The sequence below is a fragment of the Notamacropus eugenii genome, chromosome 4 (genome assembly GCF_028372415.1).
Source record: "Notamacropus eugenii isolate mMacEug1 chromosome 4, mMacEug1.pri_v2, whole genome shotgun sequence".
Classification (NCBI taxonomy): domain Eukaryota; kingdom Metazoa; phylum Chordata; class Mammalia; order Diprotodontia; family Macropodidae; genus Notamacropus; species Notamacropus eugenii.
The window spans coordinates 372,536,814-372,563,228 of record NC_092875.1 but is presented as its reverse complement, the minus strand read 5'-3'; the positions used below and the strand labels follow the sequence as shown (position 1 = coordinate 372,563,228).

General features: G+C 34.8%; 1 protein-coding gene across 1 annotated transcript in view; it reads left to right on the top strand.

The window, feature by feature from the left end:
• CDH18 (cadherin 18) overlaps positions 1 to 26,415 on the top strand; it is a 673,500-nt gene that overhangs the window by 539,359 nt on the left and 107,726 nt on the right. Inside the window, exon 8 of the mRNA XM_072605468.1 lies at positions 9,403 to 9,656. Within this exon, the coding sequence (XP_072461569.1) occupies positions 9,403 to 9,656 (254 nt within the window). The remainder of the gene's footprint in view (positions 1 to 9,402; positions 9,657 to 26,415) is intronic.

Genomic DNA, 26,415 nt, shown 5'->3' with positions numbered 1-26,415 from the left:
ATGTGAAACCATTTCAAGGAATTCATTATTCACACTAATGGGGACCTAGTTGAATCTATTGTATCCATCCCCAATCTGGAAATGATAATATACATGAAATAAACTTTGAAGAATTTCTAGAATCAAGCTTATCTAAAGTGTGGAATAAGGAAGAGACTTATGAAGGCCATGTTAACAATTGTGGAAAATAAATCAGTTGTCCCATATTTACTGAATGGTAGTAATTTCCCATAGATACTCAAGACTGAATTATATTCAAAGATGAATACCTGGCAACTCAATCTCAAACTCTTTACTGGATCCTAACCCAGATCATGCCCTTTAATTGTAGGTGTAGGTCCTTCTCTATTTAATGATCCCCTCAGCTTCCATGGATTTAATTACCATCTCTATGTTGATAATTCTCTTATCTACCAATCCTGCCCCAATGTCCATATTGACCTCCAATTTTGCATCTCTAGCTATAGATATCTCCAACTGGATGTCTAGTAGATACCTCAAATTCAACATGTCCAAAATAAAACTTATTATCTTTCCCCCTAAAATCTACCTCTCACAACTTCTCTTGTAATATAACAGAAAACACCATTTTTTCCAGTCCCTCAGGCTGGTAACTTAAATGTCATCCTTGACTTATGAGTATCTCTCACCCTGCTTTCCTCTCCCCATATGCAATCTGTTGTCAAGACTTCTTTATTTCATGTTTGCAACATCTCTCAAATATGCCTATTTCTTTACTCTGACATTGCCACCACTCTATGCATGCCCTCATTACCTCATGTCTGTATTGTTCCAATGATCTGATTATGAGTCTGCTTGCCTCAAGTCTCCCTTCACTCAAATCCATCCTCCATTCAGCCACCAAGCTGATTGTCCTAAAGTCCAAGTCTAACCTTATCACTCCCCTAGTCAGTAAATTCCAGTGCCTCCCTCTGGAATCAAATCCAGTGCCTTGCCTCTGGAATGAAATATAAAATGTTCTTGGCATTCAAAGCCTTTCATAACCAAACACCTTCCTACCTTTATAGTCTTCTACCTTACTCATTGACTATACTTTTCCATCAAGTAGTACTAGCCACCTTGCTGTTTCATAAACAAGTCGCATCCTATCTCATCTCCAGGCATGTTCTCTGTCAGTACCCTGTGCCTGGAATACATTGCCTTCTCTGGCCTCATTTAAGTCCCAACTAAAATCCCATCTTCTTCGAGAAGCCTTGCCCAACCAGTGCCTTCCCTGCTTTAATTATTTCCTGTCTATCCTTTATGTAGCTTGTTTGCACATATTTGTTTGTTTGTTACCTCCTGTCAGATTATGGGCTTCTTAAGTGCAGGGATTTTTTGCCTCTTTTTATTTCTCTCATATCTTGCATAGATCCTGGCCCACAGCAGGTGCTTAATATAAATTTATTTACTTACTGACACTAAACTTCCTTTGGATTCTTTAGAGTCGTTGATTTGTTTTTTTGTTTGTTTGTTTTATTGGAGCTCATAGATAATAGAAAAGAATAGGCTCCTTTATAAGATGTCATAAAGATACAATTATTGACAATAAGCTATTGGTAAAGAAGTTTAGACAGAGTGAGGGCATGTATATAATGAAAGAATTTTCAGGAATAATGCATATTTTAAGATGCACACACATAGTGTATGTTACCCACGAAACTATTAATCAAGAAAATATATTTTTTATAAATGTCCTTATCTATAAGACCCTCAAAGTTTTACTTACAAATAAACCTTAGCTCTTTTTTCCATTTCCACTGTAGAGCAATGGCTGTTAACTGGGAATTTCCACTCAGGATACTTCTAGTTTACTCTAATCCCTCTGCCTTGTAATTAATAATCAAAAAATTCATTGCCCTGACTTAGATTTTTCAGTATTCAAGGTATTTTTAAATTTCTGTAATCTTGCATTAAGCACTATCCGTGAACATTTTGGCAGGTTATTATTGATGATCTGCAAGCACTTGGCTTCCAAATTATGACTTTCCAGAGGTTTGAGCACTTTAAAACTTTTAGCACCCTGATATTTATGCTCTCTGATGAAAGCATTCAAAATTCAGAAGTACGTGAAGCCCTTTGTACAAGCTTTCAAGTGCCTCTATATTCTTGAGGCTTAACATCTCTTATGTTTTTAAAAGTCCATTATCCCTACTAGTATAAGTCTTCATGGTCTTATGGGTCCTCAAGGTCTAGATTGAAACAAACTATATTCCTGGGTTCATCCTAAGGGTCAAACTATGGGGTATGTCCAGAAGATGCCCGGGACATGAAGCAAACAAGATATTTTAATCTATTGGGTTTTCCTTTTCTCTTTCTCTCCTTGTGAGTACCCAAGTCAATTACTCTTTCCATCTTTCCTTTTTCTGTCAAGAGCACCACTATCCTTCTAGTCACACAACATTCTCAACATTGAAACTCCCCTTGATTCCTCACTCTTCCTCTCAAAAATCCACTTATTCATGATTTATTGGTTATCTTTCTCCAACATTTCTTATATCTATCTCTTCATCATTTACATGGCCACCACCCTAGTTCAGGGCTTCTTCAGCTCTCTCCTGGACTATTATAGTAGTTTACTAAATTACCTCCCCATCTTAAATTTCTCTTCTATCCAGTCTTTCCTGCTCATAGCTACCAAAGCAATATTCCAGAAGTGCAGGTCTAATAGTTTCACTCTCTTGCTCAACAAACTTTAGTGGCTCCCTATTTTGTCTAGGGTTGGGGGAAGCATGCAGTATTGATATGCTGGATTGAGTGCTGAGGCTGGAATAAGGAAGAGTCATATTCTTGAATTCAAATCTGGCTTCAGATACTTACTTACACAGTAAGTATCTGTGTGGCCCTAGACAAGTCACTTAACCCTGTTTGCCTCAGTTTCCTCATCTGTAAAAACAAGCTGAAGAAGAAAATGGCAAACCCCTGCAGTGTCTTTGCCAAGAAAACTGCAAATGGACCCACTAAGAACTGGACACTAATGATTAACAACAACAAAAATTCTGTCTAGGATCAAATATAGATGTAACTGGTGGACATTTAAACCCCTTCTAAACTTAGCTTCTACCTGGCTTTCTGGCATATTATAAATTACTCCTTTTTAAAAACTGAAATTGAATTTCCTCATTCAACAATACCATGACTTCTCTCCTTCCCATCTACCCCCAATGAGAAAAAAAGAAAAAACTCACATATTTATACACACACACACATATACACAAACATACACCTATATGTGTATTGCATGTATATGTATACACACTCACCTATATGCATACACATGTATGTATATGAATGTATGTGTATATATATACTTGTGTATGTGTATGATGTTTGTGTGTGCTTATAAATGTACATTATATTCAAGTATATAAAGTTCCCACTTTGGATATGCCTCCCAAATAAAGATTTCAATCTGTACTCTGATTCCAGCATATCTCTTTCCAGAGGTGAATAGTGTGTTTCATCATGAATCCTTTGTAAGATTTTTTTTTATTGCATTGATAAATTTGTCTTTCAAAGTTTTTTTTTATAATGTCATTGGTATTAAATAAATTGTTTGTATAAAATGTTCCTTTACTCTCTAGCAGTTCATACAAGTTTTACAAGTGTCTCAAACTATCCCTTTTATCATTTCTTATACAACAATAGTGTGGCACCAAATTCATATACCGGAATTTATTCAGTTTTTCCCATTTTTACTTCCTAGTCATCACAAAAAGAACTGCCATAAATACTTTTGCATGTAATATATAAAAAGTTTGAGAGACATAATTTCTGAATAATCATTTTATTAATCATGCTAGCAATAATTAATAAAAAGTATCAGTGGCACTCTAGGATGCTAAAGACCCCTCATGGAACCCATTCAGTGCTTATATACCCTTGGAAAAGTGGGTGTAATCAACTTTTTTGGTTAACAAATAATGAGAGAATGAATATTAGCTGAGGTGCCCTTATGACACTGATCACTAAGTCTTGATCAAAGACAGTTATCTATAATCATATAAACCTATCTGAGGCAACCTAGGTGGAAAAAAAAGGAGAATCCACTTTTTCCCAGACTTATCTGAGTAAAACACAAGTGGATGAGTAAAACATAATTCATCTAAATTTTACCTTTGGAATAGATCTGAGTTTCCCTCTTTCTAACAGCCCTGTACTTCTAAGTCTGCCTATGTATACATAACATAAACTCTGTGTGTGTGTGTGTGTGTGTGTGTGTGTGTGTGTGTCCTTTTCCTCTTTCATTGTCTTTTTTGGGTTATTGATCTAGTAATGGCATTCCTAGGTTAAAGGAAATGTTTGGTTTAAAAATTTTGGGGTAACGGGATAATTCCAAGTTGCTTTCCAAAATGATTAGACCGGTTTACAGCTCCACAAACAATATACTGATGTGATTTTCTTCCCAAAGACTCTTCAGAATTTGCCATTTTCCCTTTCTTTGGCAATTGTTTTAATCTTATGGGTATAGATGGAAGCTCAAAGTTGTTTTAATTTGTCTCTTTCTAATTGGAGATTTAGAGCAATTTTTTTCCATAAATCTGTTGATAGCTTGATTTTTTTTCCCCTTGGAAAAATGCCTCTTCATGTGATTTGACCATTTTGCAAGTTGGGAATGCATTGTTTCTTTTCAAATATTGTATGTTACAACCAGACCATAATTCTTTCTTTTCCTTGCACATGTGATAACATTTCATCACTTATCTCTGTAAGAAAAGACAATAATTATCCCCCATGCCTAGAATTTCCTTTTTCCTCCCCTCTTCCTCTTTAGAATCCTTTTTTTATGTTGAGTCAGCCTAACATCCACCTCCTATACAATAACTTGCTTGATCCCTTCCTAGTCACTGTTGAATTACTCCTCAAAAATGCCTGTGTCTATTTTGTGGATACATATACGTGCATACATACATACTATATATATATACATATATATGTATACATATACATATGTATACATATATATGTATATATATATATCTCCTTTATTAGAAAGGAAACATCTAGACGGCATGAACTGTTTCCCTTTTATTCTTGTATCCTCAGTATCAAGCACAATGGTTGGCACTTGTTTGACATTTGATAAATATTTGATGATTGATAAATGTTTTAATTTAGGAACAGGTCTAGCAGGAAATCTTAGTGCAAATTTGAATCACAACTTTCTGTGCACCACATTTTATGGTTTCTTTTTCTGCTTTGAAAATCACACAGAAAACTATTTTCTAGCAGTTGAGCTGAGAATGCAGTCAATTTGAGTAAAGGGTGTGTGATGAAGGAGAAAGAAAGGTGTTGATGGTTGTATGCCCTCCATGACTCCAGAAGAAGGACCTTGTAATGTGTGCTTTAAAAAAAAATACTTGCTGGTTTTAACAGTGTTGAGAAGAGAAGTAATGGTGATATTCCTAAGGGTTTAGAGGGTAATGTTGTGATAATAAATGCTTGGCTCTGGATGACCTGGAATTAAGTACTTCAGTTTTCAATTGGAATCTCTTAACCTACACATTGCGGATTTCCCCTGAGACATCATAATAACTTTTATGGGTTTATGTTTCCCTTTAAAGCATCTCTATGATGTTTTATGACAGGCCAGTTTGTGACTATAAATCCTATGCATTACTACATTTTTTTCCCCTGATGTAAATGAACATCATTCAAAAAATACACCATGCTTTAGAGAATTTTAACCTTCGTATGTTACTGATTTAGGAGACAAGAAGAGAATGAGATAGTCTTTTAAAATCCTGTTCAGTATTTAATCTTTGTTGCAGCTCACCTTGCCCAGCAAGGCAGAACAGCTAATCTCCCTGAAGATCAGAATCTTTTCTGTGCTGTGAATCATCTATCCAGAGTTTCACCAAATACCTGACCATATCGTTCCCCTATCAGAAAACTGTCAAGTCTGAGCTCACTAATTCCTAGCATGGAATATTCCAACTGTACATTGATTGTATATACATATATATATATATGTATATGTATGTGTATATATATATACATATATATATTATATATATGGTTATAAGAACTTGACTATGCAGAAATAAATATGTGACTATAAGCATATATAGACACGTTCCTTCATCAATCAGGAAAATAAGTCAAACCACTTCAACAAACATTTTTTATGCATTTTCAATGTGCCAAGACCTGAGCTGAGTAATGGGGCTACAAGGAAACAGCAGCAAGAGTCCTTAAAGGAGCTCACCTTCTAATGGAGGAGACAAAATACAAATCACTAAAAACCCCAAACGACTAAGTATTATACTGTCCCTGTTGTGAACACTAGAAAATAGTGCTCAAAAAGTGAGTATGATATATAAGGGCTGAAAGACCGTTTTTGAAAATTATTGGGATATACACGCAGCATCTCTAAGTATCATCCTGTTATTTCTTTTTCAAGGAGCCAAGGAAGATTCCCCATACTTTCCTTTAAACTATATAGTAGTTGTTCTTAGTACGATGATTAATAATAATAAACTAATAATAACAAATCACCTTCATATAGTGCGCTAAGGTTTATAATTCACTTTCCTCACAATCCCATGAAATAAGTAGTGCATATGTTATTATTTACAGTTTATGGATGAGGAAACTGAGTAACAGAGAGGTTAAAATACTTGCCTGGCATCACACAACTAAGCATTGTCTCCAGAACTCCAGCACAGACTTTGAACTGTAGATTCACAACTTGCCTACAAAAACACATGAAGATTTAACTCAAGTTTTTTCTTTAGAAAAATCTATCTCCAACTCCATTATTAATAATCCTCTGTCAGATAACATCTATCTGGAAAGACATGTTCCTACTACTCATCAATTTGCAGAGGCATGAGCCTGGAATGAGAGATCATTTCTGGCTGTCTTAAATATTTAATTAACTATTTTGAACAAACACAAAACTTCAATATAACAAAGCATACCAGTCTGAAACTAATGATATTATGAAACATTTCAGTGAGTTAAGCCATTAAGACGTAGTTATCCACATCTGTAGGAATATTTTTTTCTTCTGTAAGTATATCTTTGTTATTATGGAAATTGAATATTTATAGAAATTCATTTTGGGGAATATTGTTGAGACTTTGTTTTTCCTGAATGCAAAAAGAGCTGGGCTAGTTGTCAGGTTAATATATATGATTTTCAATGCATTAATAAGCTGAAAAACAAATGATTGAGTTTTGTGGAACTCAAGGCATCATATGTTTGCCTGTTAATCAATTAATTTTTAAAGCATCTCTACTATGTGCCTGGCAGGATGTTAGGAAAAACAAAAACAAAAACAAATTCCTGACTTCAAGGAGGTATCAGGAAAAGTTGCATGTAGAAGATCATACAAGCAGAGTTTAAGGAAATGAGGAATTTTAAGAGATAGAAGTGAAGAGAGAGGCACCAGAGCACAGTCAGGGTTTAAGTCTCTGATATGGGAGATGGAATATCATAGATGTGATGGGTAATTTTTAAATGTCCTCTTAAAAATTCAGCACACACAAAATTTCAGTGTTCTATAGACATGGGTCTCATAGTATTTTTAAGACATGAAAGAACTCAAATTGGTCTAGGATCAAAGGGAATATAGTACACAGTGAAACAGGCAATGGATGAAATTTAGTTGGAGAGCCATTGACAGAAGGAATGGAAAGATAATCATCACATTCTTTAATTTTCTATAGATGGACAAGGAAATATATTTTAAAGAGACAAAGATTACAATACGAAAGTCAGTCTTCATGGGAGCAATGCATATACACAAAAAGTGTAAGATACATTCGTGGAGTTCTGCTACAGGATTCCACCATTTGCAAAAGGGTGAAAAGTGCAGATTGAGCAAAGGAAAATCCATAGTCACAATATTAGAAACTGTTTGGGATCAAATCAAAATAAAGCACCAGGGTTCTCTACTTCTTATAATATTTTGAACATATAATTCCACATCTGATCAATATAAAGAGATTTTTAAAACTGTAACATAATTATTGGGATAGTAGAAATTATTTATGAGAAACAATTAAAAATTCAAAATATCTACAGCTGGCTGAGCATTGACTGGGAAGCGATGATGACAGTCTATAGGTATTTGAAAGGTATAAATATTTAGGAGGGGAAAATTATTTTGCAAGTTAGAAAAAGCAATGGTATGTAAAAGTAATTACTAAGAGAAATAGGTGGAAATTAAGAAACTGCAAATATAAATTGAATATGAAAGTTTAACTCTGTGAGTGAACTGTATTAGATTGTTGAATAGTATCCAAAGAAAAGTAAAGAAGCTTCATGGCTTGGGAAATTGAAAATTATATTCAAAGAAGCAATTCTAGTAGAGTAAGATGAGCTAAAGTCTACAAGTCTGTGGAGCCAAAGGAACTAAGAAGAAACTATCAAATGGAAGCTAAAACTAACGAAGGTTTCTACTCAATTTCATTCCTTATAGTAGATGCATTTTACATTATGTAACAGTGGAAAATACGAATATTTTGATATCCATGATAATTCATATTTTTTTAGCATATTTGTAGTTAGCGTTTATATAATACTAAAAATTTTGCAACATGTTTTATACATATTATCTTACTTTATCGTCCCCACAAACGTGGAAAAGAGGTGCTATTATTGTCTTCATTTTTCTCATCCATCAGATGCGATAGCGACAATGACAGGTTAATGAGTTTTCAAGAATAACAAAACTCATAAATGTTTGAGATCAGGTTTGAACTTAACTCTTCCTGACTCCAGGTTGATCACTCTATCTACTGTATCACCTAGTTGCCTAGTATTAATATTTTCACCAAATTTTAATCCTCATATCACACATTATCTAAAAATAACATGGTATTTTAAATTTTTTTTTGTTTCTTAGGGAAAACATGTAAAATTTTAAAAAGGTATCATATGTTTCTTATGTTGTTCATATGAAGAAAAAAATTAAAAATACCAAACTAGAATATACAAGTGTTTTTCTGGCCTGTTATTTCAAAGTACTGACTTTTAAAAAAAATGAAATATAAATATTTAGGCTATTCCCAACAGAAGAATAGTTAATTGACACCAAATTCAAAGTGTCTACTTGTGTTTCTATCCTTTTCATAGTACTCGAAACCCTTGCTGACAAAATTCATTATTTCAATGGAAAATACCCTGAGACTGTATTAGGAGTTTCCTGTAGTATGACCAGGGGTAGAGGGGGAAATAGAAATATGGTGGTTGACCTGTTTTATACGCTTTGTTCATTTTCACTTTTATGGTAGAGAGTAAGTACATCAGCTGAGTAGGACTGATAATTCACCATGAGTACCTGCTGCATCAATAAATCTGTATCTATGCATCTTACTGTATAAATTGGTATTTGGGTTTGACAAGTTAATTCAAATGACTAGGGAAAGCTTAAATTGCCTTTTGTTCCCACAGCCACTGAACTATGAAAAGAAGAAATCCTACACTCTCAACATAGAAGGAGCAAATACACATCTTGATTTCCGATTTTCTCACTTGGGCCCATTTAAAGATGCTACCATGCTGAAGATCATTGTGGGAGATGTTGATGAACCACCACTCTTTTCGATGCCTTCCTATGTTATGGATGTTCATGAAAATGAGAAGATTGGAACAGTGGTTGGAACAGTGACTGCTCAAGATCCAGACAGTGCTAATAGCTTAGTAAGGTACAGTTAAATGAAAAAGGTTTTTAGTTATTTAAATATAGATTAGACACCCAGAAGAAGTTGGTTTTGTTGTACTTTATTTTTAGGAATATGAATGTTGCAATGGCATTTCAGTACACCTAGTTTGTGAATAACTTGCTTTGTGTAGCAAGGTATTGTAAAAATGAATAATCATACTGGTGGTTTTGGGTTTGAAGAAGATAAATAGACATCTGTATGGATATATGTGTATATACATATATGTGTGTGTATGTGCATTGTATGTGTGTATGTGGGGAGAGGGTGGGGTGTATTGAGGAGAACAATTACTTTATTTGGCCTTTACTGAAATGGTTGATCAGAAAGAGGAGGGAAAAGAACATAATGAGGGTATATTTTCACTGTGAAAATGTAATCAAAACTTGAAGCTGGGAAGAGGAAATTCCACTTAGACATGATAGCTAAACTGTACATGTCATGAAACATAAGACATAGTAGTACTCTCATAGCCAGCATACATTTCTTGTCTCAAATAAACTAATACTGAGGAACCCCTCTGATGAATCACCATATAAAAAAAAAAGAGAAAATTTTGTGACATTATGATACCCTTCCAAAATGACTTTGTAGTATCTACAAATTTTATTCCTAGCACTATGTAATATTATCAATAATGGAATATAAATATAATTATAGTAGGTATGTTACTGAAATCACTCTACCTCTGAAAAATGAATTTCACAGACTGGAACCAAGTTCTTTTATAGAAAATATTTTTTTTTCTCCTGAGATCAATGGTCTTATTAAATGTTACACATCTATAAGACATTTTTCCTTCTGAGGAAAATAAACCATTTTTGTTTCTGAAGTTATATGATTATATCAAAAATTGATAAATATAGAAGAAATTTTTCAATCAGTAAATTTACACATCCTATTGAAAGTTTTGTGCTAAGCACTTCAGAGAATATGAAATTACAAAAAAGGCAGTTCTGTAAGGAGCTGATAGAAATCCAACTGGCGAAATAAGAACATCATATATGAAACAATGAGCAATACAAAACAGTATAGTTCAATGGAGGCAGCTAGATGGCACAGTGGATAGAGTGCCAGGCATCTTTGAGAGTTCAAATCTGGCCTCAGATGCTTAATAGCTATGTGACCCTAGACAAGTCACTTAACCCTGTTTGCTTCACTTCCCTCATCTATAAAATGGGCTGGAGAAGGGAATGACAAATCACTCTAGAATCTTTGCCAAGAAAACCCCAAATGGGGTCACAAAGAGTCAGAAATGACTTAAACAAATGAACAACAACAATAATGTAATTCGTAGCTAAATTTTATATTGCAGAGTATCAGTGTTTCAGAACTTTAAAAACTAATAAAGGTTAGTATTGTCATGGAAGGCTTCTTGGATAATATATGGTATCATCTAGACCCAAAAGGTTGTGTGGGACTTTGATGCATAGAAAGAAAAGGGATGCTATTCCAGATGAAGGATCATTAACAGAGAAACAAACAAAAAAAATGGTCAGGGGATATAAAGAAGCACAGCCACTGGTTATAAATTTGAGAAGTTAAATGAGTAGGAAAGGGCAGAATCAGATTACTGAGTGTTAGGAAGGCCAAGCACTTCATGTAGTAGGAAACAGGAATCCACTAAAGGCTTTTATGTAGATCAGGTACATAGTAAAATTAGTGTTACAAAACGATTGATTTGGTAGCAACATACAAAGTGGATTAAGATTAGGGAGAGATGGGAGACAGAGAAGTCAGTGAGAAAAATATTATAGTTGTGTAAGTTTAAGTGTTTCGGATCAAGGGTTGAAGGAAATAGAAAATAATGAAAGGACTTGAGACACATTTTAAAAGAAAAATCAATAAGCCTTAGTAATTAATGAGATATGAAGTGTACTTAAGAACCATATAATTATACAAGTTAAAAAATTGAAAAAGGCCATGCCCCAAGCAAATCACTATCCTCCAAGTGCCAGAACCCAGTCCAAAGTCCAAGTTATCGAACTCTGAGATCATTGCTCCTGTTATCACATGTAATAATGAAGGAGAGAAATGGTAAAAGAAGCAAAGATATCTAATATCTGAGTCTGCAATCCAACAGTATGGCTTTCAAAGAGTTACGAAAGTAAAATTTGTTAAAAAAAAATATGTGGTTGACTAAAATAGCATATCAATCAAAGTTGTTTAAGAGTCTAAATCAAATAAATCAAAATCCCGCATTTTGCCATTTTGTTTGTAAAAAATTACACCTCAAATTATTGAATCAATCTAATAAGATGGTCTGCAAAAAAATAAATGGGAGATCAAAAACTTAATTGTAAAGGGGACAAAAATACCAAATGACTTCAAATTATACTGTTATTTTTATACCAATATGAAAATATAAATTTCCTTCTTTCTTTTTTAATGTTTATTTATTTATAGTTTTCAACATTCATTTCCACAAAATTTTGAGTTCCAAATTTTCTCCCCATTTGTCCCCTCCCCATACTCCATAATGCCTTGCCCTTTCCTCAATATGCCCTCCCTTCTATCACACCCTTCTCTTCCCTTATCCCCACTTTCTCTCTTTTCTTGTGGGGCAAGATAGATTTCTATATCCCATTGCCTATATATTTTTTTTTATTTCCCAGTTGTATGCAAAAACAATTTTCAACCTTTGTTCCTAATACTTTCAGTTCCAACTCCTTTCCCTTCCTCCCTCTCCACCCAAACCACTGAGAAGGCAAACAATTCAATATAGGCTATATATGTGTAGTTTTGCAAGACTTCCGTAATAGTCATGTTGTGTTAGACTAACTATATTTTCCTCCATCCTATCCTGTCCCCATTTATTCTATTCTCTATTTTGACCTTCTCCCTCCCCAAAAGTGTTTACATGTAATTACTCTTTCCTCCCATTCCCCCTCCCTTCTATCATCCCCCCACCCCACTTGCCCTATTCTCTCCTACTTTCCTGTTGTGTAAGATAGATTTTCATACCAAATTGAATGATCATGTTGTTCCCTCCTTAAGTCAAGTGTAAAGAGAGTAAGCTTCACTTTTTCCCTTTCACCTCCTCCCTTTTCTCTTCCATTGAAAAAGCTTTTTCTTACCTCTTTTATGAGAGATAATTTGTCCCATCCCATTTCTCCCTTTATCCTCCCAATATATACCTCTCTCACTCCTTAATTTTATTTTTTAGATATCATCCCTTCTTACTCAACTCACTCTGTGCTCTCTGTCTCTCTGTCTCTGTCTGTGTGTGTGTGTGTATGTATATGTGTGTGTATGTGTGTGTGTGTGTGTGTTTGTGTGTGTAATCCCTCCAACTATCCCACACACACTGATAAAAGTCTCAAGAGTTGCAAATATTATATTTCCAAGTAGGAAGGTTAACAGTTCAGGTTTAGAAAGTCCATTATGATATTTCTTTCCTGTTTACCTTTTCATGCTTCTCTTGATTCTTGTGTTTGAAAGTCAAATTTACTATTCAGTTCTAGTCTTTTCATCAAGAATGCTTGAAAGTCCTTTACTTCACAGAACAACCATTTTTCCCCTGAAGTATTATACTCAGTTTTTATGAGTAGGTGATTCTTGTTTTTAATCCTAGTTCTTCCAGTTTCTGGAATATCATATTCCAAGTCCTTCATTCCCTTAATGTAGAAGCTGCTAGATCTTGTGTTATTCTGATTGTATTTCCACAATACTCAAATTGTTTTTTCCAGCTGCTTGCTATATTTTCTCCTTGACCTGGGAACTCTGGAATTTAGCTACCATATTCCTAGGAGTAGGACCTGAGACCATTGTATATTTATTTTGGAGGTTTTGGATGCAGAAACCTTGCTTTCCTCTGATGGCAAGCATTGTTCTTCCTTATCTAAAAGGATGGAAGAAAATACCTGTTCACCAAGAAAATAACCTTCTATAGTTTTATTTTTTTCCCTTTTGTTGGGCATTTTCTCAGTCAGTTACATGACTTTTAAGTCCTTTGTCAAGAGGAGAGTATACTCTGGGGACCTGTAAGTTCTCAGTTCCTCCAAGGTGGCACAATCAAGGGAAAGGAGTTTACTCCTCCCCTGGCTTGTACAATGGTCTGGGAGCAACCAACAACTTTTCTGCCCAGAATCTGAGACTAGAATTCCCTCTCCACAACTGCTCCACCACACCAGTGCTCCTCCTCACCCCAGGGCTGTGCCCAGGGCTGAGATTTAGATCAACTGCTCAATGTCCCCTGGGACCTTAGGCAGAGGGCTCCAAAAATGGATGCTGCCTCTGCAGTGGCTGCTGCAGGTGGTCCAGACCACGTTCTCTTCTCCTGGGTGACAAGCTTTTTCACTGACCTTTGAAGCTATCTGTGGCATTTGTGAGTTGAGCAATCTGAGCACTGCTGCTGCCAATAGCCCCCTGAAGTCTTTTCCGTGTCCTCTCCCTGCTGTGCCATGTGGCCCACTCTGGGCTATACTCCCCTCTGCACCTGGTGAGATAAATCTTTCCTGTCGGCCTTCCAGGCTGTCTTGGGCTCAAAATCTCTTTTACTCTGTTGTTTTGTGGCTTCCGCTCCTCTAGAATTTGTTGAGTCATTTTTTACAGGCATTTTATAGGCTATGTGAGAGAGCTTCCATAGGTCCATCTTTCTATTCTGTCATCTTAGCTCCACTCAATTTATATATTTCTTTAAAAAAATGTTTTGGGATTCTTTGTATTTTAGAAATACAACCATGATTTCCAGAAAAGTTTAAAGGAGATAGAAGACAGTTTTGAGTTAAGAGAAAAATTCCACACAGTCTAATATAATGAACCAACTTAAACAAAATACTTTAATGAAACATTTTTTCTCTAGCAACTCAGCTTCAATTATTTCACCAAATTTTGTTGTTATTGTTCATCATTGAGCAGACTCAGTCATTGTCAGAATTTCACAACTAGTTCTATAGAAAATTGAGGTATTCATAAAAGTTCCTGTATTATATCAGCTTGACCACCTCTATCTATAAAGTAAGGAGATTATACCACATGATCTCTTGGATCTCTTCCAATTCTGTCTGCAATCATATTATAATGTCAATTCTTTTCTACCTCAGACTCTCACTGGCACAGTGGTACTCTAAAATCATCTCATAGAATTGCTTCTCCTATAAGATCACAAATGTTCAGAATCTGCCCTAGAACTCAGTTTTTCTCTTTCTCCTCTCCCAATGCTCTCCACTGTACTAAGCTTTTTAATCTTATGATAACCTTGAATCCTTTGATCCTCTCCTATTATCTTTCTAAATTTAATTTATACCTAACCTCATTAGCATCTCGCATATCTCATCTTTTGCCAATATTTCCTTGTTAATTGACAAACATGAGAAATCACTTTTATCTGTTTTTTCTACCTAATACTGTTGGAGAAATCTATGATACCATATTTACTGGTTACACTTGAAAGTCATTTCTGTTCAGTAATTATTTTTAATCACCTTCCAGATAATGATCATTCAATCATTTTCCAATCATCTTGTTCTACTAGTCTCATCTCTCCTACCTTATTATCAGTAGAAAATTTCAACTTCTATTTCATTATGAAAATGGCAACCAACCAAAATTTAACTCTCAAAGATTCCTCTTCATCTCAGAATTTCTTTGTATCTTTACCTACCCTATTTACCTTTCTTCCCAGTAATGAAGACATTTGTCCCATGATTTTTCTTTTTTTAAATATTTATTTTTAACATTCTTTTATTTTCAAGTTTTGAATTCCAGATTTTAAGCCTCTGTTGTAAATCCTCTAACATCACTGATAAAGCAAACAATATGATATCAATCATACATGTGAAGTCATGCAAAACATATATTAATATTAGCCATATTAAAAAAGAGAGAGAAAATTAGGCTCAATTTGTACATAGAATACATCAGTTCTCTATCTGAAGGTGGATAGCATTTTTCATCATGAGTCCTTTGGAACTGTCTTAGATCATTGGTCAAAGTAGCTAAGCCTTCATACTTGATCATCATTACAACATTTTTGTGACTGTGCACAATAATCTCCCAGTTCTCACTTCATTTTGCTTTGGTTCCTATAAGTCTTGCTAAGGTTTTTGCTTTTCTAAAACTACCTTTTTGTCATTTCTTCTAGACAATAGTACTCCATCACAGTCATAGGCCACATGTTATTCATCCTTTGCCCAACTGATGAGCATCCCCTCAATTTCCAGTTCTTTGCCACCACAAAAAAAAGCTATAAATATTTTTTGTAACAATAGATTTTCTTTTCCTGTAATCTCTTTGACATATAGACTTAGACATAGTATTTGGTGGGTCGAGAGGTATGTATAGATTTATAGCTCTTTAGGCATAGTTTCAAATTGTTTTCTAGAATGACTGGACCAGTTCATAACTCTGCCATTAGTACCTTAGTATACCTTATCTCTTATCTCTTCTAGCAACTCTCATTTCTGATATATGCTAGGTACTACTTCAGAGTTATTTTCACTTGCCTGTGATTTAGAGCTTTTTTGGATGAGTGTAGATAACTTTTATTTTTTCATCTGAAAATTTCATGTTCCTGTCCTTTGACCATTTATCAATTGAAGAATGGCTCTAATTTTAATAAATTTGACTCAGTTTCCCAAGCACATGGATCATTCAGTTAGTTCAGGGGAAAAAGTCAGCACCCTGAAGTTCAGAAAAAATACAGAGACGTCAAAAGTCAACAGATATACTTCCAAAATGTCTGACCATTAGCAAACACACATCTTTCCCAGAGAGGGAACATCAGGGTTTCTCAAAGCAGAGGAGCTCCATTGCAGCTTCCCAGAGTCCTCTTCTGGCCAACAAACACTTCTAATCAGTAAGCCCCAAAGTAAAACCTCACCCTCAGGGTGTTTATACACTTTTCAGAGCCAGAGGGCATAACCCTCTGATCCAGTGCCTCAACAGAAAAAACAAAAGATACTAGGACCATCCTACAAAACAACTCCTCTCAGGAAGCTTCCCTCAGTGGGCAGGCCCATCAGTAGGTGGGGAATATCTTCTCTAATCACAGTATTCAATCAGAGGCACTTTTAGCAAAACAAAACCAGCAAAAGATCCTAATTTGATTGCCATCACAACAGGCTAGGGTTTCTCTCTTCTTTGTTGCTTTGACCAGAGCTCCTGTTCCCTTGTGACCAATCCCAGAATTCCTCTCCACCCTGGAGCTACAACCCAGAACTGTGTATCAACAATAGAGCTGCCAATCAGTTCTAACTGCACCCAGCACCATTGAAGAGTCACCTGTAATATTTTCTGGGCAATTATCCAATCTCCTTACTTTCTCTGGACTGAAAGCTCCAAAGTTGTTGTTCTTGCTGCTACACGATACCATGCGTAGGCTCCACACAGCACTCTACCCTGGTGCCACAAACTTCATCTGCTGAACTCGTGAGTTCCCTTAAACTGGGAAAAAAAATCTTACCCCTTATTTTTATTGACTTTGCTGCTCCAAAATGTGATTTGAGGATTTACTTTGAAGGTTTTTGGAGAATGTTGGGAGAGTTCAGTTGGGTAGCTGTCCATAATCCATCCTCTTGCCTCTGTCCTATCCCCTTCTATGTCTCTGATTCCTTTTCTTCTACTTCCTCTTCAACTTATTCATAAATTATTATATTTCCTGAGATACCTGGGGTAGAAGTGGAATATAGTAATGTCTAGACCCTGAGAAATCACTTTCATGCACACACACTGACATACACATACACACACTTTTTCTCTCTTCCTGAATCCTCATCACTCTTGGCCAAGAAATGAAAAATAACTCAAAATAGGTAAGAGGGCAACCTTATGAGCAGAAGTTATAGATTTCAGTTAAATTGAAGATTTTCTGCCTGCAATCTGATTCCAAGTTACCCTTCCATGCTTCTTTGTTTATCCCATTTCTTCTGCCTGGAATATCCCTTTTTTCCCCACATCTATCTGCTGAAATTCCTTAGGCTTTTTCTTAAGTATCACATCATCCAAGAAACTTTCCATTATATCCCAAATTGAAAATCATATTTTTCTCCTCTTAACCCCAATGTCATTTAACTTGCCTTCTGATGTACAATATGGTTTATTATAATTACTTAAAATATGTTTTGTTTCTCCTGTTAGGGTCTAAGTTAGCTGTGGCCTGGTACTAGGACTAATACATCTTGGTATATTACCTTAGTATTCATTATTTCAGACTCAGTGTTTTGCAAATAGTAGTTGCTCATTAAAATACCTAAGATTAAATTTCACCTCCCTCTCTGGACCTCCTAATCAGTTTCCATCTACCTCCATGCCCTTAATCCTGTCACAGACTTTATGCTCTCTCTTAGCTTCCCATGTCTCTGGTTCAACCAGGCTTTCCCTCCTAAGACAACCTTCTTCTGGTCTTTACTTCATCAAAACCTATCTGTTTCTTATTTTACTCTTTTAGGACTTTAATAGTTTCCTAAGTTATGGAACATTGAAAATAAACAGAGTCAGATTATTAATGACTGTTAATACTATGTTTAAATAAATTCTATAGATAAAACCAAATACCTTAACTCAAAGACTTGTTTCTAATAGTGGATATTTCAAGCATTGTTACAAGCTGGTGAGGCAGATAAATGGTATACAATAGTGCCCTTCAAATTACACCTTAAAAGCAAACATCTAATTTTCTCAGAACAAGGCCTAATATATTCAGAAAATACTTATCATTAGTTATTATTATTAGCACAATAACTAAAATTATAATGCATTGTTATTATAAAACCTGAAGTATATATTTCCATATTTGATTCTCATAGCAACTTTGTGAAGGATGTAGTAAAATTCTTATTATTTTCATTTTATCTGTGTTAAGTCCAGGGATAAAGGAAAATGTTGTGACAAAGGGTCATCTGGGGAACATATATGTTTAAAATAAGATCTTACCACCATTAATTTTTATTAACGAGAGGACTATTCTTTCAGGTTGATTTTAGTTTCTGCCCCATAAAACCGTTATTTACCTCAATAATAACTAACTTTATAAAAAGAATAATTGTGCACTGCTTTTTTTTTAGTTTCTTTAAAAAAAATAGACTATACAAATAAGATAAGTGCTGCAGGGACCTCCTTCAAGTGGAAGAATTCATATCTGCATTTTCACCATAATTATACATAGTATTTATTCTTAATTTTAATAAAAAAAAATCTGTCATGCATAAGAGCCTCAGGTGCATGCATTAGATGGTAATAAAATCCCCCAGAATTTAAGAAACAAAAAAGCAGGTCTTACACCTATGCCTTTCCAGGGAACAAATGTTTGTACTAATTAAGGAAAACTGTACTGAGGAGATGTACCTTTCAATGTACCCTGAAATGCAATTAACTCTAGATTTGTAGAATTGGTAAAGAAAGTTTTAAGTCTTTGAAGTATTTGTAGAAAACTCCCTGACTCCAGTATTTTGTAATTCAGCTCTGGGAACCATTAGCTGTAATGTTCAGATTTTGAAGAGGATAGTCAGGCAAAGACTGGTTCTTTACCAGTTCTTATGGGGAACCTTCAATATCACAACAATAGAACCATCACAAAAACATTTTAGTAATTCAGAGCCATGTTGTCTCTTAGTATTGAGGTAATACTTACTGAAAACAAAATAAATAAGAGAAGGACCAAATTGGGAAGGAAAAATAGAAGTCAGTAGAAGGTTAATGTAGCTACTCAGACGATTTCATAGAGAATTCATGCAAGGCAAGCTGTCATATGGAGATCAGAAGAATGGACACAAGGACACTTGAAATCTCGCTCAAGAACTTTGGAATTGATCGTGACACGTGGTAGATACTGGCACAGGATGGCCCAGTACTGTGTGCTCACATCAAAGAAAGTGATGTGCTTTGTGAGTAAAACAGATTTGCAGTAGCTAAAAACAAAAACAAACAAACAAAAATAAGAAGCAAAAATTTAAAGATATCTCTACATCAAATGTTCATACAGACTATTTGTTCCTGACCTGCGATAGAGCCTTCAGATCTCATATTGTTCTGATCAGCCACAGACAGACATGAATGCAAAGGCACAAATATCCCTGTACTCATATAAATTGGGAATACAACATGTATACAGATAATTAAATTGAAAAGAGGCAACGCTTAGAATCAGAAGGCCTGCTTTCAAATTCTAGCTCTGCATCATACTCTGTGTGACCTTTGGTAAATCATTTCCTTTGGTCTCAGTGTCCATATTTTTAAAATGAGATGATTGGGCTAGATGAACTTTAAGAACTCTTTCATTTCTAAATCTATTATTTCCCCTTAAAAAGTAATTTGAGGAAGGAGAACATACAAATAATTATGAAAATAATTTTTAAGGTTATGGTAAAAGACAAAATAATACCATTCAAATATAGACTACTCAAATTATCATTGAGTCTCAAATAATTACTAGAATGATGCATAGGAATCACAAGGGAAGTGTTTTTTTTTTTTTTATTATGGGACTACAGAAAATTATTTTTTTTCAAATAAAGAGCTTCAAACAACATATAATTTGTCCATAAATGTTAAATTTAATTAAGCAAAAAAATTGCAAAGTCTGAAAAATTCCTATTTCAGAGAACTTATGTTTTATTGGAGTAGAGAGAAGAGAGATACATCTTGCTCACCAGTAAGAAAATACAAAATATATAAATTATATGTAAAGTAATACAAAGACATTTCAAGAAATAAAGGGCGGATGCTACTGTGAGGGAATCAGGAAAGGCCTCTGGCACCTGAGCTTCCATCTGAAGGAAATTAAGGATTCTACAAGGCACAGATGAGAAGGTATCATAGAAGTTCTACCTCTTTAACAAAAAGAATGGATCTCAAAGTCTAGTTTTGAGAACAACAGAGGGGTAAAGCTTGATTAGAAAGGAGAGTGTAGAAAGGAGAGTAATATGAAATTTTCCTGGAAAATAAGGTGTGACCCATTTTGTGGAAGGCTTTAAATACCAGAATCTAAAATTAGTCATTTTATCCTGTTGGCACCAGGAAGCCATTGAAAGTTTTTGAGTAGAGGGATAATATGGTCATGGTTGTGTTTTAGGAAAATTAATTTGGTTGCTGTATAAAAATGGATTTATGAAGAGAGGGATAGAAGGAAAAAGACCAATTAGGAGGTTATAAATATTAGATTATGAGAAGAGCCCAGATGTTCAGAATTCCAAGTCCAATGTTCTGTCCACTGTATCAATATGTCTTTTTCAAATACTACATTACGCTTTCCATGAAATAGTTTTGTTTTTTTGTTGTTGTTGTGGAATGTCATTTTGTTGTTCGGTTGTTTCAGTCATTTCTCACTCCTCATGATCCCATTTTTTTGGGGGGTAGGCACTGTTTCTTGGCAAAGATATTAGAGTGGTTTGCCTTTTCCTTCTCCTGCTCATTTTACAGATGAGGAAACTGAGGCAAATAGGATTAAGTGGCTTGTCCAGGGTCACACAGCTACTAAATATCTGAGGTCAGATTTGAACTCATGTCTTCCTTACTCTAGGAATGCCAGTAGAATTGTACTAAAGAGATACTTGGATTCAAATCCCTCTGATTAACTATTGACCAAAGTAACATCACTTAAGCTCTTCAAGTCTCATTTCCCTCATGTATAAAAAGGAAATAATAATAATCTCTTGTTACAGAGTTGTTTTGATTATCAAAATTGATAATATATTCAAAACACTCCATAGGTCAATATTTAGTTACTATTATTAAGACATAGTCCATGTTGCATGCAAAGAAGCTCCATTTTAACCTCTGTTCAGGAGAGGGGAAGAAAAGAATATAATTTTAGAAGCTGCTCATAATATAGCATAGGAAGTAAATATTAATATATATTATATATGTATGCATGTATATGTGAGTATGTAAATATGTGTATGTATGTATATATAGAGAGATACACACTGGTGTGTGTATAGCATTTTTTGACTTCAGATATAAATGAATTCCTGGTGTAATGAGATGTTTCATTCACCATTAAAAAAATATTCAGAACCCCTCTTGGGCTGTGGTGTCTGAGACCCTAACTACCTCATTACAGTAAGGTAATCTTTTTAGCATAAAAAGATTATACTAATCAATTCATTATATCAACACAGTGACTTTTCCAAACCTTTTCATCCATCCTCAAACGTCTTATAGCATCCCATTCCCCTACTCTCTGTTACCAATCTCACTCATACTTCATTGAAAAAAAAAAGTGAGCCCATTTTCCTAGAGCTCCCTCTTCTCTATTGCTTCTTATCTCATATCCCTCAGATGACCATCAGTACCTTCTTCCTTTTTCTCATAATGAGGTGACCTTTCTTCTCTAGGCAAAACCCTCTCTATATGTACCATTTATCCCTTTCCATCCTATCTTCTCTACTAGACTGCTTCTTCTTTCTTCCCTACTTTTTCACTAATTTTCAATCTCTCTGCCTACTGGTTGCTTACCTTGCTACAAACATATCTGTGTCTCCTTGATTTCTCTAAACAAAAGCCCTCATTATTCCAATAATTCCTACAAGCGATCACCATATATTTATTTTTCCTTTCATGGATAAACTCCTTGAGAAAGTTATATAAAGTTTGTGTTTGACTTCCTCTTTTCCTACTGTCTTCTAAATGCTTGGCAGTTTGTATTCTAATTTCATTATTCAACTGAAATTTCTTATTACAAAGTTACCAATAATCTCTTAATTGCTGTATCTAAATAATCTTTTCTTAATCCTCATCCTTCTTTACAATTCTGAGGCTTATGACAATGTTGTTTTGACAACGATCTTCCTTTACTCCTTAATATTCTCTTCTCTGAAGGCCTATTTTTTTTTGAGACTTTCCTCCTGGTTTTCCTGTTACATCTGATCCCTCCTCAGTTTCCTTTAGTAGATTTTCAACTAGGTCATATCCACTAACTAGTGTAGGTATCCCACAGGGTTTTATCCTGGTCCCCTTTTTTCTTCTTCTACACTATCTATCTTGCTGATATTATCACCTCAAATAGACTGAATTATAATCTCCATGGAGAAGATTAAAACTCTATTTTATCTAGTCCTAGTCTCTTGCCTGACTTCCATTCCTGTACCTACAACATCTCAAACTGGATTCCCTGAAGAGATCTTAAATTGAATATATCCAAAATTGAAATTGTTGCTTTCCTGTAAGTTTCTTCCAAACACCTTTAAATAACACTATAAAAAATTTTCTGGACATTCCCACATTCTCACAAAATGATGAGGTGAAGTAATTTTTCAACCAAAGACAGCTTAGAAGGTCAGGAGGAAAGATCTGTCACACCTGGTTGAGAGTGGAGCACAGATGAATGCACCAGTTCTAATTGGTCCCAAGAATACCAGAAGCAGGTCTTGGGAGTCACTGAATCAGCAGGGGCAATAGCTGCTTCTAGAGCTCTTAACCCACAGATGGTAAGGGGGATGAACAATTAATTGTTCAGAAGAAAATTTCAAGGCCCTCCTTGCCAGCACTGAGGCAGGACTCTGATCTGGGTCACAGTCCTAGGTTGCAGTCCCAGAACAAGAAAGGGTAGTATTACACCACAGCTTACAACCACAGTGGAGCTAGAACCCTTCTCACAGTTCCAGGGCTGAAAAGAGTGCTTATGGTGGCTCACTGACCAGAATACAGACCAGGAGAGTAGTAAACATCTCTCATTAGATCACATTACCCTGGAAGAACTGAAAACTTATGGGTCCCTAGAAGTATCTGAAAACAACAGCACAAAACCCCTGAAACTTGGGAGAGTGCAGCCTCCACCCTCGAAGTAGAACCCTACTTTAACAAAGATTTAAAAGTCAAGAAACAGCCTGGGAAAATGAGTAAACAATAGAAAAAAAAATATGACCAGAGAAAGTTACTATGGTGACAAGGAATATTAAAACACATACTCCAAAGAAGATAATAAAGTTAAAGCTCCTACATCCAAAACCTCCAAGAACAATATGAAATCATTTCAGGGCATGGAAGAGCTCCAAAAGGATTTTAAAAATAAAGTGAAGTAGATGAAAAATTGGGAAGAGAAATGAGAATGATGCAGGAAAATCATGAAAAAAATAAATAAACAGCTTGATAAAGCAGAAACCAAAAAATACTGAAGAAAATAACATCTTATATAACAGATTAAGTCAAATTTTAAAAGAAGTACAAAAAAACAATGGAGAGAAGAATGCCTTGAAAAGCAGAAAGTACAATACTCACTGAAGGAGAAAAAAAAACTACTTAAAAGTAGAATTTGCCAAATTATAAAGGATGTACAAAAACTCACTGAAGAAAATAATTCCTTAAAAATTAGAGTTGAACAAATGGAAGGTATGACTTTATGAGAAATAAAAAACCAAACAAATCAAAGTCAAGTGTCTCTGATAAAGGTCTCATTTGTCAAATACATAGTAAAGTCTATCAAATTTATAAAAATAAGTCATTCTCCCAATTGATGAATCATCAAGAGATATGAACAGTTTTCAGATAAAATAACCAAATCTATTTATAGTCACGTAAGAAGGAGCTCTAAGTCAGTATTGATTGGAGGAATGCAAATTGAAATCATTCTGAGGTACTACTTCATACCTGTTAGATTGGCTAATAAGACAGAAAAGGATAATGGCAAATGTTGTAGAGGATGTGAGGAAAATGAGACATTAGTATGCTGTTGGTGGAGTTTTGAATTGATTCAACCCTTCTTTGGAACAATTTGGAGCTATGCCCAAAGCACTATAGAATGATACCCTTTGATATAGCAGTTCCACTAATATGTCTGTATCCAAAAAAGAGATTTTTAAAAAGGGAGGAAAGGACCTATATCTACAGAAATATTTATAACAGCTCTTTTCTGGTGGCAGGGAGTTAGAAATTGGGGGGATGCCCACCAACTGAGGAACTGTGCTGTGCAATTACAATTGAATAATATTGTGCTATAAGAAATGATGAGCAGGAGGCTCTCACTAACCATGGAAAAACTTACATGAGCTGATGCGAAGTGAAATATACTGTGTACAAAGTAACAAGAATAGTATAAGATGATCAACTGTGAATGACTTAGCTATTTGCAGCAATACAATGATACAACACAACTCTGAAGGACTTATGATGAAAAATGCTATCCATCCTCAGACAAAGAACTAATGGTGTCTGAATACAGATGGAACTATACTATTTTTTAACTTTCTTTACTTTTTTTGAGGTATTTCCTTTTCTTTTTTTATCTGTTTTCTTTCATAGAATGACTCATATATATCTATATCTGTATCTATATCTATATCTATATAAACACATAGTTTACAAGGAAGACCTGTAGTTCCTATAACTGACTTATTGTTAGAAAAAAGTTAATGTGCAATATTAGAATTAATTCAACTCATTTGAATATTTATAAAATGCTCAGTATGTGCTTAAAGCCATGAAAAGCACCAGTGGAGAAATAAAATTTAGACTGCATAATCTCTGCCTTCATACAGCTTACTTTATCTTCATGGTATGATATGACAAATGTGGAGACTGTGAAGGGAAAGTGTGTATAGTGACTGACTAGTGGTCCGAAGTAGTTAAATATATATAATAAGAATATAATTAGGCTGAAAATGTATGGTGATGTCAGAACATGAATAGGTGAAGAACCATGATCTATACTTGGTGGCTCATTAGTTACCTTTGAAGAGTTTTGAGCAGTGAACTAATATGGACGGATCAGATAATTCCACTGTCAGAACAATGTCAGAGTTACACAAGTCAGAACAGACATTTAGGGAGAGATTCTGATTTCAAGAATAGAAAAACAGAAATTCAGTGGAATGGGAGGAGGAGGGATGGAACCCAGAATACAAGGGAATGTATTGTTAGTGGGTGGTCAAGAAGTGTTGGCATCAAGTATAGTCTGTTTATTTGTTTGTTTTTTCTTAGAATTTGCCAGTGAAAAAAAATGCATTGGCTTGAATAGTTGGCAGGATCAAGGGTTGATTCTTATCTATTATCACCCAAACTATTATAAAATCTCCCAATTGTTTTTTTTTCTATCTTCAGTTGATACCCTTTTGTATCGATTCATATTATTTTTCCAGTAATCTGCCTATACACTGTTGATTGGGCCACTCCTCCCTTTACATACTTCAAAAAACTATCAAATAAGGTTTAAAATCCTTCCACAGTCTGACTTCAATCCAGTTTTCTTCATACTATTTTATTCCACATATTTTATGTTCTAATTAAAAAGGACCATTTTTCATTCTTTTTTTTTTCCTTATGCCTTTTACCACTTTCATATTCTTCTTACTCTGTATGCCATGCTTGAACTAGATGTCCCTGGTTCTCAGTTTCCATCTTTGGACATTTCTCTCTGCCTTTGGGGGCTTATTCACAAGTTACCTCATCTGGACAATGCCTGGGTGAAAGGGATCTGTCCTGCTTCAAATGACTTCTACTACTTTACCTGGTTTTCCCTTGTCCCTATTGTATTCTACTTTGTATCATGCCTATTTTTGTACATTTTTATCCCTATCTTATTTAACTATAAACTCTCTGATATTGGAGAACATGTTATTTTTCATCACTTTGATAGCTAACACATTGTCTTGCATATATTAGACACTTAAGTAAGTTGGCATTTAGCTCAAAGGGAATATCAGAAATTTATTTTAGAGAAAATGATTAAAGAGACATCTTCTAATGTAGTCTACAAATTCTTTTCTCCAGTTGTAGCTTTAAGATACTATTCCATTCCTATAATTTTTCTTTAAAGCCCATGTTAATATTTAAGTGATTAAGTAAATATAGAATCACAAAATGTCAAAGT